This window comes from Trachypithecus francoisi, unplaced genomic scaffold, assembly GCF_009764315.1.
Source record: "Trachypithecus francoisi isolate TF-2019V2 unplaced genomic scaffold, Tfra_2.0 Lachesis_group8, whole genome shotgun sequence".
NCBI classification, from domain to species: Eukaryota; Metazoa; Chordata; class Mammalia; order Primates; family Cercopithecidae; genus Trachypithecus; species Trachypithecus francoisi.
The window spans coordinates 113,312,218-113,326,485 of NW_022681473.1; the positions used below are offsets into that span (position 1 = coordinate 113,312,218).

The 14,268-nt window shown below is 53.9% G+C and overlaps 1 protein-coding gene across 4 annotated transcripts in view; it reads left to right on the forward strand.

The window, feature by feature from the left end:
- Positions 1-14,268, forward strand: part of PKNOX2 (PBX/knotted 1 homeobox 2) — a 272,502-nt gene that overhangs the window by 175,394 nt on the left and 82,840 nt on the right. For 2 of the 4 annotated variants that reach the window (XM_033204400.1, XM_033204401.1), the window contains one exon: positions 13,466-13,574. The exons of the other annotated variants lie outside the window; for them this stretch is intronic. In XM_033204400.1, the coding sequence (XP_033060291.1) occupies positions 13,488-13,574 (87 nt within the window). In that variant the 5' untranslated portion in view covers positions 13,466-13,487. The remainder of the gene's footprint in view (positions 1-13,465; positions 13,575-14,268) is intronic. 4 annotated transcript variants of the gene reach the window in all.

Below are 14,268 nucleotides of genomic sequence, written 5' to 3' on the forward strand. Positions count from 1 at the left end.
GGACAAAGAGACAGCAGACTGCTCTTCCCAGTGCCACAAAGCAAAGGCTCTCACCTGAGACAGCCAGGCCCTAAACAGAGAAGAAAGCTCCGAGGGGGCTGCAGACAGCAGGGATCATCCCCAGCCCCAGGCAAACTTGTGGCCTCGGGGAGTCATCTTAGAGGAGTAGCCCCGTTTACGTCTCCTTCCCATCCCAGAGCCTGGCTCTGGCAGCAGACATCTCACATGCAGCATCCTGCCTGCTCAGATCAACCTGCTCTGGACAGAACTCCTGATCTGGAAGTAGAGACACTTTCTTCCTTTTCCCTGGACAGGCTTGACCCTGGAAGAGCCAGACTAACAAATGCTCAGATCCCAGAGGATTACTAACTGTTCTAAGCATCCTAATTGGTCCCTGAGGGCTGGAGTCCACTGTGCAAAATTGCCTTCTTCTCCTCCTCTTCTTCCACCCCCTGGTCCTTGCTCTAGCATGAGAGATGGTGTCCATCTCACTGGAGAAAGGTGAGGACAAGCGAAGGCATGATCTTGAACATCGAGACTACGAAGATTCTGTGCCAAAGGCCGGACTCTTCCTTTCCACCCAGACCATAATGATAGGAAATGGGTTGCATTGCAAAAGTCGGAATTCAGCTTCACTGCGAGTTATAGTTTTCAGACCCATTTCTAGTATTCAAAGACTCTGATGCTAATATGAAACACTCCTCCTCTGTGTCTGAGAGCAGCTGAAAGGGCCAGCACATGACTAAAGTTTTCCCTGTTAGGAGCCAGAGAACCACAGCCCCTTTCCAAGGCTGGAGGTTGAAGGGGACGGGGCCCTGGCAGAGAACAGCCCGAGCCAGTGGGAGGTAGAACACAGCTCCATCCTTGCACTTCTGTTTAATAGCTGCCTGTCTCAGAGGATGTGGGTAATAACCCTGCTGCTGGCTCACCGGCTGCCCATTCAGACTGCTGCCTGGAATCTCTCTGGGCTGAGAGCAGAAGACTCTGAAGTGAACAGGAAGGGGGACTTCTTTGGCACAATGATAAATCTTGGACTCAGGAAGATATGACAAGAGAGGGGATGCCCCCTCATGCTGGGGTGCCCTGACTTGAAAAAACTAATACTGCTCCACTGGACGCGCTTTCCCAAGATACAGCCAGCTGCCTCTTAGCCTGTGCGTCATGGACAGATTTCATTCCAGAACAGGGACTTCTTTACAGCTGCAGGTGGTCCCTGGAAAACCAAGGGTGTGTGGGGAAAGGCCAAGTGGAGACCGTCACAGAGAGTAGGCTGACTGCATGCCCCCTTCTACTCCACTTCACTCCTCCTGGGCCCCAGCAGGGCCCCTCAGTCCAGTATGACAAGACAGAGACACTGACGGAATCCCAGTCAATGTGATTCAGAGCCCTGGCCCCGGAGCCGCCAAGAGCAGGGTGAGGCACAGGCAGCCTGGCTTTCGAACATACCCCGTGCGTTCCCGGAGCTCTGCTCCCAGACAGTCACGACACATGATCAGATTCCAATTATACCTCGCCTTTGAGATGCAGTCTTCAGCCATATATTTCCATCATTTCGTGTTCTTTAATTTTGTTCCTTCTCCTCCTAATTGAACACACAGTCCAATGAGTCCACGATGAAGACTCAAGATTTGCCGCTTTCAGCTCGCTTAACGTTTTCCATCTCTGTCTCAGTCATATCATGTTTACGAGACCCCCTACTTCTTATTGCTGGGATCAGCACTTCCATTTTCCCATCTCCCGCTCATTTTTATAAAATAATAAGAGCAAAACGCAATGAAATATTTAACAAAATGTGTACACATACTGCTGGAGCAGGATGGCAGGGCTGACGGGAGGAACTTCCCCACCGTGGGAAGGCACAGAGTGTGTGTCCATTAACTGATGTACAAAAGCCCAGGCTGGGCAACACGGAAGACGTTTAGTGGTGTTAGTACAGCATGATGCTTGGAAAGTCAGGGCCTAGGAAAGTCAAAGGACAGCCAGTATTCGGCGGCCCAACTCTAAACCAGCAGCTTGGTTTTACAATCAGCCTCACCTTTTCTGACTTCTCCAGTTTCTAGGAGTCTCAGTCCTTCCCTGCTATTTCCTGCCCTCACTCTGAGACTTCCAGTTAACCCAGCAGACTCTGGGATCAGACTGTGTGTAACATCTGGAAACTTTCTCAGAGCCCCAGTTTGCTCACCCATGAATGGGAACAACCGTAATGCCGACACCATCTGGTTGTTAAGAAAAAGAGACCAGGTGATCCGTATCTGCTGTTAGTGTCATACCTGGGGCACAGGGAGGGCTCAATAAGTGGCAGTTGTTATTAATTCTATATTATCATCTCACTCATATCCAAATTGGCTCCAGGAACTAACAAACTTATTCTCACTGCTGTGTAAATGGCTGCTGGGACTTAAAGGGTTATGCTTCTTGGATTGGCTTGTTTTACATTTTAAGAGCAAGCCAGGTCAGGCCCGGTGGCTCATGCCTGTAATACCAGCACTTTGGGAGGCCGAGGTGGGCGGATGACAAGGTCAGGAGTTCGAGACCAGCCTGGCCAAGATGGTGAAACCCCATCTCTACTAAAAATACAAAAATTAGCCAGTCGTGGTGGTGGGTGCCTGTAGTCCCAGCTACTCGGGAGGCTGAGGCAGGAGAATCACTTGAACCCAGGAGGCAGAGGTTGCAGTGAGCCAAGATCATGCCACTGTACTCCAGCCTGGGCAACAGAGCAAGACTCCATCTCAGAAAAAAAAAAAAAAAAGTAAGCCTGCCAGGCACAGTGACTAATGTCTGTAATCCCAACACTTGGGGAGGCCGAGGCAGGTGGATCACATCAAGAGACTGAGACCATCCTGGCCAACATGGTGAAACCCCGTCTCTACTAAAAATACAAAAATTAGCTGGGTGTGGTAGTACACGCCTGTAGTCCCAGCTACTCGGGAGGCTGGGGCAAGAGAATCGTTTGAACCCGGGAGGCAGAGGTTGCAGTGAGCCGAGATCGCGCCACTGCACCCCAGCTTGGCAACAGAGCAAGATTCCGTCTCAAAAAAAAGGAAAGAAAAAGAAAAGAGTTAAGCCAAAGAAATTAAACTATAACCATGTATATATATTGAAGTTCCATAAGGAGGTAGACTTCGTGGAGTCATATTGCATAGGCTGCCCCTTTTCCCCCAGTGAACATGCAAGGCAGAGCCATGATCTTGTCTGCTGGGGGAACAGGGGCCAGTGGGCAAGATGGGACATGTGGGTGAGGAGCAGATTTTCCGTAACACAGAAACACGCATGATGATCATTCCCGCCATGATTTCCCACGTGTAGTCCTGAAGTGGAAAGGAAAGGAAGTCTTCATGGAACAGTAGGCTTTGGAGCCAAGTGTCGATGAAGGGAAGGCATGGCTGTGAAATACAGAACACCTTGCTGGTGGACGAGAAACATAGCAAAAGGCACGAGAACGTCTTAGGTTGGGCAATGGAGGGAGTGTCTGCTGGGATGTGAGTCTGGGTGGCCGTGCCACTTTCTCTGGCATCATGGCTGTCATCTTCTCTTCCCCAGGGCTGGCTTTCCTGCAGCTCAGGAACACAGAGCTAGTGTACCCACCCTCCTTCCAAGGGGGTGGCGAGGACCAAGGGTGGGGCAGCCTGGCTGGGCAGCCTTTCCTCCTCTAGCCGATCCCGTTGCCGTGGGCTCTATTTAGAGCTCTTGTTTCTTGTGAGCTCTGCCTGGGCCACCACGAAGGCACAGGAAGGACACACGTTGGCTGGGTGTGGGCGTCTCAGGAATGAGTGGATTTTCAATGATCAATCGAAGGCACAGGAAGGACACACGTTGGCTGGGTGTGGGCGTCTCAGGAATGAGTGGATTTTCAATGATCAATCGAAGGCACAGGAAGGACACACGTTGGCTGGGTGTGGGCGTCTCAGGAATGAGTGGATTTTCAATGATCAATCGAAGGCACAGGAAGGACACACGTTGGCTGGGTGTGGGCGTCTCAGGAATGAGTGGATTTTCAATGATCAATCGAAGGCACAGGAAGGACACACGTTGGCTGGGTGTGGGCGTCTCAGGAATGAGTGGATTTTCAATGATCAATCGAAGGCACAGGAAGGACACACGTTGGCTGGGTGTGGGCGTCTCAGGAATGAGTGGATTTTCAATGATCAATCGAAGGCACAGGAAGGACACACATTGGCTGGGTGTGGGCGTCTCAGGAATGAGTGGATTTTCAATGATCAATCGAAGGCACAGGAAGGACACACGTTGGCTGGGTGTGGGAGTCTCAGGAATGAGTGGATTTTCAATGATCAATTGAAGGCACAGAGCCACTTACTTCCACAACCCTGACTCTTGACTTTTTTTTTTCCCTAAAGGCAAGTTTTACAAATTGGAACAAGGTGTCATCTAGCCAGAGGATACGGTACAGTCCTCAGAGAGAAAAGCGGCCTGGCTGACCCTCTTAGCTCCTCTGGCTCCAGGAGAATCGGAGGTTGCACCAGGGGTGGAATGCACAGGCTTCAGCATCCCTCACCTCCATGCCCTCCTTCCCCCAGCAGCCCCCCACTCCGGCCACCCTGCCCACACCTTACATGGTCCCCACGCCTGCTTTCCTCCTCCCTCGCCATTCCCAGGGAGTGTCAGGGCCCTCCTGACTGCCTCAGAGAGGAGAGGCTTATGAAAGGGTGGGAGCCCAGGAGGGCCGCCGGAGCTGGCTCTGCACTCTTCCACCTGGGATCCCAGCGCTGGAGCTGTTTGTCTCTGTTGAGTTGTGGGCCTCAGGGGCCCGGCCTGTGTTGTTTTCTCAGCTCAGTTCCTGAGCAGCGGCTGCTGTCAGCTCTTGACAAATAATAATAAACCTGGGAATCAGGTTTGTCAAGGGGGACTTCAGTCCCCAGGTTCATTTTTAGATGTTTCTCTGTGTGTGTGTGCAGACCAGAGAGTACACGAGAGTGTCTCTGGGGGAGGGGCGGGCCAGGGCTCCCAGGTGCCCCGACACTCCACCCCAGCCACCACCGTGGAGGAGCTGGAGGGCTCTCCACTGTCCCGATCCCTGGAGGTGCTTGCATGTTGAAAAAAAAGGAAATAATTGAATAAAAGGCCTCAAGCTCTCTCCTTTCCCTGGGCCTCCCCACCTCTCCCACTCTTGTTGTTTGGCTAGAGATGAAGAGGGCTGGAGAGAAAAAAAAAAGGGCAGAATCCCCTCTCTAGGTTAGAAGGTTCCAAGGGGGCCGCAGGCTGGGGGCGGGAGTTGGCTCAGACCACCCCAGGGCAGCAGCTGTGGCCTCCCTCCCGCCTCGATTCCTGGGGGTGAACAATAGGGGGAGGGGCTCCTGGAATGGGAGACTAAGTTGAGCACCACTGGCAAAAGCAGGACCCAGGTGTGGTGAGTGTGAAGTTTGGGGACACACTAGATGGCCCTCTGGGGCAGAGCAGCACCCACTTTTCAGCAGACAGGACCCACTGGAGGTCACTGCTGCCATTCCGCTGCCTCCAGGTAGGAAAAGGTGCACGCCACTTCCGTGAGCAGAATGGAAGGGCTGTGCTCTCCTTCCAGCCGGCATGCTTTTTTTTTTTCTTTTCTGTTTTTTGTTTTATTTTGTTTAAAGGAACCAAAGGGGGAAAAATTGCCAAGTTGTAAAGTGCTTAAAGAGGAGATGAGAATCTTCATCAAAATGCTAAAAGCTGGAGGGGAGAGTAATGTGAGAACTCTTGCCTGCTATTTATGGGATTGATTCTCAGATCAAGAAGAAGCAAGCAGTTGGATGAAAGGAATTATTGTTAAGCTCCTTGGTAGGAAGATCTAATGGACAATTGCCGCTATCAGGGGGAATTAAATTGCTGTTTCAGTTTGTAAAATATATCAGCGGCTTTTTGAAGCCAGAAAAGGTGTGACAGCGAGGCAGGGAGGGCGGTGGGGCTCCAGCACTCTCATTCCTGGTGTGGAGAGGCAGGAGCAAGACCAGGAAGAGGGCGCCCGAGCAGGGCGGGTGTTGCTCCTCTGACTCCCCTGCTCTGTGTTGTGAAGCCCAGTTAAAAAAATAGGTGAACTGGGGACTCAAGGAGGAGAGGCTGCAGGCCTGGAACTCTGGCTTCTGTGTGAGTCAGAGCGGCATGGCCATCAGCAAAGGGCAGGACGGTGGGGCTCCTCTCTGGGAAACCTGGTCCGGCTGGAGTTCAAGGAAGGCAAGTCCTGTCCATGGAGGAGGGAGCGGCTGAGGAGGGTGATGGACCCAGTGCTGGGGCCTGTCCCCAAACACTGCTTTGTCATGCTGATGCTGCTTGTGTGCCCACTAATCCTCCCCATAGTGAACCGTGGACACAGAGGGACTCGGTGTCCTCTCCTCCAGGGTGGGTCTCTCATGTAAGCTTCTGCTCATCTCTAGGCTGGGGTCAGTGAGTGCATAAGTGATCTGTTGGCCCGACCACATTGGGGACATACTGTTACTCCAAATAAAGAACAAACAGTAAAGTGGTCTTGGGAGTGGAGAAGGGAGAGGAGGTTGAGGCCCTTGGAAATAGGGCCACAGGCCATTTTTGGGGAGGCCACGCTCCTTCGGATGGAAACTGGGGGTTGGGGGAAGGGTCTCTGGGTTCTCTGGTCTCACAGAAGGCTCTTACCTTTTCCAAAGCGCATTCACTCCATGTGGCATTTAAGGGCTGAAGGAGGACTGAGAGAGAGAGAGATTTGCACATCTCTCAGGGAGTCAGAAGCAGGCAGTCCTAGCCAAAGCTCATGCTGGCTTCCGCTCTGTCCCCACTCTGTTCCGCGGACACCAGCATTGTGATATTAGGGCATGACCTGGCACCACCTCCCAAGTTGGCTTCCCAGAAGGGTGGCAAATGACAATTAGTGCAGAGAGCTATGGGTGGCCAGAGCGTCTGCTTGTCTGGGTTGTCGTCTCTGCCTCCCCACTGAGTATTCCAAGGAGGACCTGGAGGGGCAGCAGGGAAGCAGGTGTTCTGGCTGTGACATTCTGCAAGGACTTGGGCTCTGTGCCAGGTGCAGTGTGCCCTGGGACCTGGGTCATTGTGGAGTCGCAGCTTATTTTTGACCTCTTAGCTGGCCTTCAGGACACAGAGTGAACAAGAATGTCAGACCTGAGTGCAAATCCCACTCAGTTCCTCTGCACCTGTCCCTCCTTCAGTAACAGATATGCACAACCTCTCTCCCTGGTTCCCAGACCCCACTCCGAGACTGACCTCATCAGACTGGAGGATCTCCATTTCGCCCCATCAGCCCAAGATCAGAAAGCCAGGCAGAAAGCAGCACCCACTCAGCCCCACATTCCTGCTGTCTGAATCCTCAGGGTCCCCAGCTTCCTCTCAGCGCCCACTGCCCCCGGGGTGAAGAGGCAGGCGAGGGTGTTTGCTGTGCTGTGAGGTGGGGCAGGCACTGGGGAGCTTGCCCTCTTTCCAGATTCCTTAATCCTCCCCTCCAGGAGCCTCCACTTCTCCCTCTTTAGAAACATTTCAACACGACAACTGATTTGGAGGTGACAAACCCCTGCTCACATGGTCAAGCTTCCCAGCCCATGGCGTGTCCTCTCTCCCTTCTGTCCTCCTCTGCCACCACAAATCGACCTCACCCTCGTCACTGCTCCGTTCTCGGTGCCAAATCCATCCACCAGGCCTCAGGGACCACCGAGCTCCGGCAGACACCCTGCCTCCTGCTTGTCACTTCTAGCCCTTACTGGTTTTTGCAGAGAGACCTGGGGTGTGTGTGTGTTCCTCTGTGTGTGTGCTCGCGTGCACCCACACGCCTTCGCTTCTTTAGATAAATCCACAGAGTCACATGAAATCAGTGACAGGTTGACACCGTTATTTCAAGATTCGTCGCTATGAGTTGCCAGCAGAGGAGTCCTAGCCAACTCCATTCCACCAGCAACACTTTTTTTTCTCCAGGCATAATTTATAGCACTGGGGTGAATTTGTTTCCAAAAGATGAATATCACACTATCAGCAACAGCTGCCTCTCATTTTTATTTGTTTTTAAATTTGACTCAAAGTCCAATTCTCCATACATATCCCAAGCTGCAAATCCTAAGGCGACTGATTACATGATTTAGTAAACAGGTTATATTACATAATGCAATTAAAGTGGGGCCCTGCGACGCCACCTACAGGCCACTTCTGGGAAGGGAGCTGGGCCAGAGAAGATCATTTTGGACGCTGTGCTGGGGCTGAGGGAAAAAGAGATGGATTGCTCCGGGGTTGAGGAGGCTGCCCCAGAGGGAGATGTTGAAGCCAGCCAGGTTACTAATGCAGCTTTTCGGTCCCTCCTGCTGAGTTCACTGTGTTATTTCAGCCTCCTGCAAATCTGTCTAGACGTCAGAACCCAGGCCTGGGCAGTTGCTCAGTTGCCTGGGGGTGGGGGTGGAGGGGTAACCTGGGGGCGTCTGGACTGAAGGGATTGACGGCTCCTGGCTCGCTGGTCTCAGGGGCCTCCTTTCCACTCTTCAACTAGATGGGAGGAAGAGAAGTCAGGCACTAGCTGGCCTTTAGAAAGAAGCTACAATCCAACCCTTTCCGTTTCATTCAACAAGAATGTGTGCAGTGCAAATCCTGGGCAAAGGCTTCCCGAATATTCTGGGGAAATCCCTTCATTTTGCAGTCTGAGAGGGAAAGTGACTTGTACTGGCTACAGAATAAGTGGTAGATTCCACTGGATGTGGAATCCAGACTTTTTTACCCCAAGCCCAGGCTTAGATCATGGAAACTGAGAGCTGAGGGGTGGCCCTGTGAATTCCCTCATCCAATCCCAAAGTTTACAGATGGGGAAATTGAGACCCAGACAGGGGATGGGACTTCCACAGCCCCTACTTGTCTCAAGGGAAGGAAAATCATGAACACGCTGCTTGTGTGTGTCAGAGGACAGACCAGAAGCATTCCTAGGGGGCCTCAGGAGTGCCTCTTAGCTGCTATGGAAGGAAGGAAGGGAAGAAGGGAAGAAGGAAAGAAGGAAGGAAGGAAGGAAGGAAGGAAGGAAGGAAGGAAAGGAGGGAGGGAGGGAAGGAGGGAAGAAGGGACAGGAAGGGAGGAAGGGAGGAAAGAGGGGAGGAAGTCAGGGGCCAGAAGGCAGGTGAACCCAGGGCCACCATCCCCTCCATCCCTCTCTCTGAAGAGTGCTGGAGCACTCTTCAGATGAACAAGGCTCTGGGCCTGAAAGATTCCAGCATGTTTAAAGAGTTCTTCTAAGAGGGTAACATCACTGAAAAGCAGTTCCTGGAGAGAAGGGACTCACTTTCCCAGGGCTGAGAGAGAAACTTGACCAGAGGGAGTGGGGGAAGGGCGTGAAGGAAGAAAACAGGACTGTCAGATTCCAGGAGGGTGGGAGTGTCCCTTCCCCCTTGTCTTTATGCCAACCATGGGCCCAGTCTCCAGTTTGGGGCAGGTGGGCGGGACAGTGAGGGGCCAAGCGAGCTGGCCCTACTTCCCCTCTCCCCCATCAATTTGTCTCAGCTAGGGTCAGGGGCCAGGAACAAATGCTGTCAGGCCAGCTGGCCAGAGAGTTCCCAATTAGACTTTGTGTCTCATCCTTAAGGCCCTAAGCCCCCAACCCCGGCACCCTGGCCCAATTACTGCCCAGCAGCATTAACCCCTTGGTGCCCCAGGCCGTTAATGGAATGTTAATTGGTCTAATGGGTTTCATGTCAACAAGTCCTAATGAGCTCCTTCCTAACGAGCTTCGTATTTTTTTCTGAGCCTGTTTGTCAACACACTGGATTTGGGGCTCCAGACTGCCGGCCTGGTGGTACAGGGCTGTGGGGGGCGTGGGTTGAGGAGGCTGAGGGAGGCGGGTGCCCAGGACTGCCCATCCCATTTCCTAAAGGGGTGTGCTTTTATGACTCTGCATCCACTGACCCTGCCTCGCCGGCTCCTGGGCTCTCTAACGTGGCATTTTAGTTTCTTCTGATGATATCGGAGACACAAATGATTTCTTCTTGGTTAACATTGTGGGGTCGAGCGTTGCGTTAGAATTTTCCCCTCCTAGATGTCTTATCATAAAGGTTTTCAGCACTGAACAAAACAAATCAAAAAAGCAACCTTTCCCCGTGAGCCTGTTCGCGATGGGAAATCTCTCCGTGGGAGACGCTCCTGTCTGTCCTCCGTTTGCAGTCTTGCCTGTGTCCCCCTTGAATGCCGAGGTGTCTGGTGACAGGGCACTGGGGCCTCTGGAAAGGGCCAAGCAGCCTCTCAGAGTCCGTGACAAAAGCTCCGAAGCCCGGAGCTGGGTTTGCAGGGGCTCAGGCCTGCTGCTCCTCTCCCTCTCCCAAAGAAAATGCAAAAAAGGCAGCTTCCCCCAAAGGGCCAGGACCCCTGCTGTGGCTCAAGGAGTTCCCCCACACCCCACTGCAAAGTCCCAGCCAAGTCCCAGATAAGGCGAGTCAGATCCCCAAATTCCTCTCCAGGATGGTTGCACGTGGCCTTTTAGGAACCAGGGAAGTGCATGTGTGGGTGGAGAGGTGTGAGGCAAAGAGCCAGCTTCCGGACATGGGTGCAGGGTCCTCCCGCAGCTGAGCTCCCGGAGTGTCAAGTTGCCAGAGGCTTCTGTGCCTGAGCTAGCAGAGAAGGAAACTTAAGCCTCTGTTGAAAAGGCCTCCTGTTCTCTTGCAGGAGAAGCCCCCAGAGGGTAATGGGGCAGTGGCCTAGTGGCCTATGGTGACCCCAAGGAGGGGGAGGGGCCAGGGCCATCTGGGTCCTCAGAATATTGTTCCTGTGTCTTCTTCCTAGGCGGGTCTGGCCCTGCTCCACAGCCTGGTGGGCTCAGGACTGAACCGTCTCCTCTCAGCCTCCCGGGTGGTTGTCTCTGGGTGCAGACCACTCTGAACCATCCCTCCTTCCCCCAGACAGGGCAGCCCTCCTGCTGCTACAAATGTGTCTAGGAACAGCGCCTCTAAAATGACCCTGCCTTCCATTCATTGGACAGTGAACAAAAGAATGTGAATGAAAGGCGCCTGTCTGTAGCCTATGCCCCCCTCGTTGAGCTTCCTTTGTTTTGCCTTCATTATGACTTTCTAATCCATGGGATGAGGTTACCAAAAGACCCAAGCCCGAGGTTAAAGAGAACTAGTTGCCCCTAAGAGGGGAGAAAGCCCTCCTTCCTGAGGCGGCTCCCACGCTGACTCTGCCCCCAGGCTCCCTCTTCTGGAGGCTGCAGGCACTACAGTGCTATAGCCCTTCACTTTTTTCCCCTGCCGGTGAGCATCTGTGATCCGTGCTCTGAGATCCCACCATCCTGGTCCTTGGGCCCTATCCAAAGTTGCCTTCTCTGCCAGAGTTCCAGGGAAGGCTATGTTTAATAGTCCCCTGAAACATTCCTATTTATTTTGTCAGGGTCCAAAAAAGAGAAACTCCACCCACTTTAATATCTCAAAAGTCTTAATTCTGGAAGTTCCTTCTGATGTCTCAAAGAATCTATATCTCCCCCCCGACACACACACCTTTTTCCCTCTGCAACCCTCACTCTGCTCTTGGCTCTCTGGGATGCTGACCACCACCCAGACAAAGATCCAGCTGTGAACAGAGGCCTTGGTTCCCCTGCCTGAAGAGAGAGGCTCCCCCAAGGTCCCCCCCTGCATCCCTTTGCAGAAGGAAATTGGATCTCAGGGACCAGTGGTGTGTGAGATGGGCGAGGCCCTGCATGCTGTTATGAAGATATCCTGGTGGTCCGTCCAGGCGGGGGCGAGCAACAGGCAGTGAGGCCGATGGAACCAGCCTGCAGTCGGCATTTTTAGCACCGGGGGAGCCATCCCTCCCTGTGCATTCTCCACCCACCTCCACCTCACTTTCTTCCTTCCTGTAGGACCATGACCTCCCTCTCCTAGCCATGCTCCTTGGAGAGAAGACCTTGCCTCATTCATCTGTCCCACCACACTCCTCACACAGTTCTCTGCACAGAGTTGGTAGTTTGGTAGACATCTATTGAGGAAACACGCATTTCCAGTGCTTTTTGCAGAAGGTCAAAGCGTACTTGGTACCTTGGAGACTCAGGTCAGGTCAGAGTAGCTCTTACTTCCCTTTCCTGAAAAAGGACCAAATGAATCACACACACACACACACCACACACACACACAGGGCCCTGGAGGCCAGCCTCTTTCGTTGATAGCAGCTCCAAAGCACTCTCAAATTCCCACAGAATTCAGGTCTGTGAACATTTTGGAAGACCCTGGGAAGGGCCAGGCTGGAAAAGGATGAAGCCCTAGGTGCTTGAGGGAGAGGGGGCGGAGGGTGTGAGTGCTGTGCTCACAAAGGTTTCTAGACCAACACTGCCCTCCACCCAGGAGAAGGACGCGTCCTGCACTCCACAGAGGCTCTTAGCAACCTCCTACCCTACAGTGGACAGCCCCGTATCAGGCAACTTGCCTGTGGCTTCTAGATCTAAATATTTCAGAGCATCTACTGTAGCACACCACCTCTCTGGACATTCTGTTCCTTGGGTGGCACAGCTGGGCTATCTCCACTTATGGCACCACATCCTAGTTCAAGAGCAAGTCTTGAGGCTTCGTGGGGGCAGCTCGCCTGCTTACTGGTGATGGGGAAAAGATGGGGGCGACAGTGGAGCAGACCCAGAGCTGGGAATCTGGAGGTGCTGCTTCCATCCCAGCTTCACCAGCAAGTCCCCCAACCCCCGCCCTCCCATCCGCAAGTCACCCTTGGCCTCTGTCTTCTACCAGCCAAAGAGGCAGGTAGTCCATTTGGCTCTGATAGCTCTTCTGGCACCCACACATTCCGGTGACCATACTAAACCAAGGCTGAGGAAAGTCCTGCTTAATAGGATATGCAGGCACATCCGTGGACACGCCCATCGTCACAAGCCCGCTCCTGGAAAAGTACAGGAGTGGACTGGCATTCCCTGCCTCTTTCCCTTCCCCAAGGCCTCCAGGCAGCCACCCTGGGGCTGCAGTCTGAGGAGGGGTCCGGGTCCCCGTGTCCTTGCCACCACTAGGGGGTGTGGTGAGCCCTGGGGAGGAGCGAGCTCGGCGCTTGGGGACCCTGGGGCTCTGTAGCTGGCCTGAGGCCCTCCTGCCCCTGTGCGCGCTGTGGCTGCTCCAGAAAGCCTGGGAAACACCGGGCCCAGGAGCACCCGTATCAGGCGGGGACTCAGGGCCCTCCTGGGGAGGGAGGGGTATCCAAATGGTCTTCGGTCCCCCGTGATCCTACCAGGCAGGCCTCCTCCCCCTTTAGGACCCCTCCCCACATGCACAACAGGCCTGAGCTGATGCTGAACAAAGCACCGCTGCAGGGGTACCGGTTGTTTTACATATGATTTGAATATTGTTTCTTTCAAGTCAAAATAGCACAGCAAGCCCCTCCCCACCCAGGCTTCTCCCTCAGCTCTCATTTGTTGCCCTGAAGGGCGTGCAACCCTTGCTGCACCCAGCCGGCCCAGGTGGCCCAGCGGGGGACACAGGGAGCTGCTGGGTGCCCAGGGCGGGCCTGCTCGGCGGTGTTAACGGTGCGGCCCCCTTTCTCCTGCCCACAGGTCCTCCATGTGAATCAATCCCATGATGCAACATGCCTCCCCAGCCCCCGCTCTGACGATGATGGCCACGCAGAATGTCCCGCCCCCACCCTACCAGGACAGCCCACAGGTGAGTGCGCAGGGGCCGCTGCCTCCCACCATGGGGGAGGGAGTGTGGTGGCCTTAGAGCCCCGGCTGCAGGCTGGGATATTCCAGGGGCCAACGGGCTGAGCCAGGCCTCCCACAATCATGTCCTGGCGGCACTCCTGGCTCTTCCCCCTCAGGCTGGGGAGTGAGAGTCCTGCAAACACAGACCCCGAGGGGAGTCACCAGGTTCAGAATCCGGGACCTAGGACTGGAAGCTAGAGTAATGGTCACAGTCCTGTCCCCCACCCCACCTCTCAGACAGCACACGAGCGCAGCCAAACCCCTTTGTTGTGACTGGGGCAAAATCTGCAGTTGGGGAGAGCCAGGTACCAGATGTGAGGGGAACCGCCCTCTGAGTGACTGAGAAACTTCCTACTCAGAGGCTCCTGAGTGTCAGGCCCCCCGTTCTCGGTCACCTGGGCTCTTTCGTCCTCCTCTGCCTGCCTATCGGGAGAATCTCTGTTCTCTTCAGAACTCTTCTGGGCTTCTACTTTTTAAAAGCCAAGATTCTTTCTGTATACCCCACAACCCCTTTCTTCTGGTCCCCAGCTTTCACCCCTCAGCTCAGACACAGCTGCCCCCCAAGATCTTCTGCACCCCCTACCCCGTTTGCCACTCCTGCAACAGGCCCCTCCTCAGCAGTGCCTTCTTGCTGTCTTCATGCTGTCTGCCCTCCT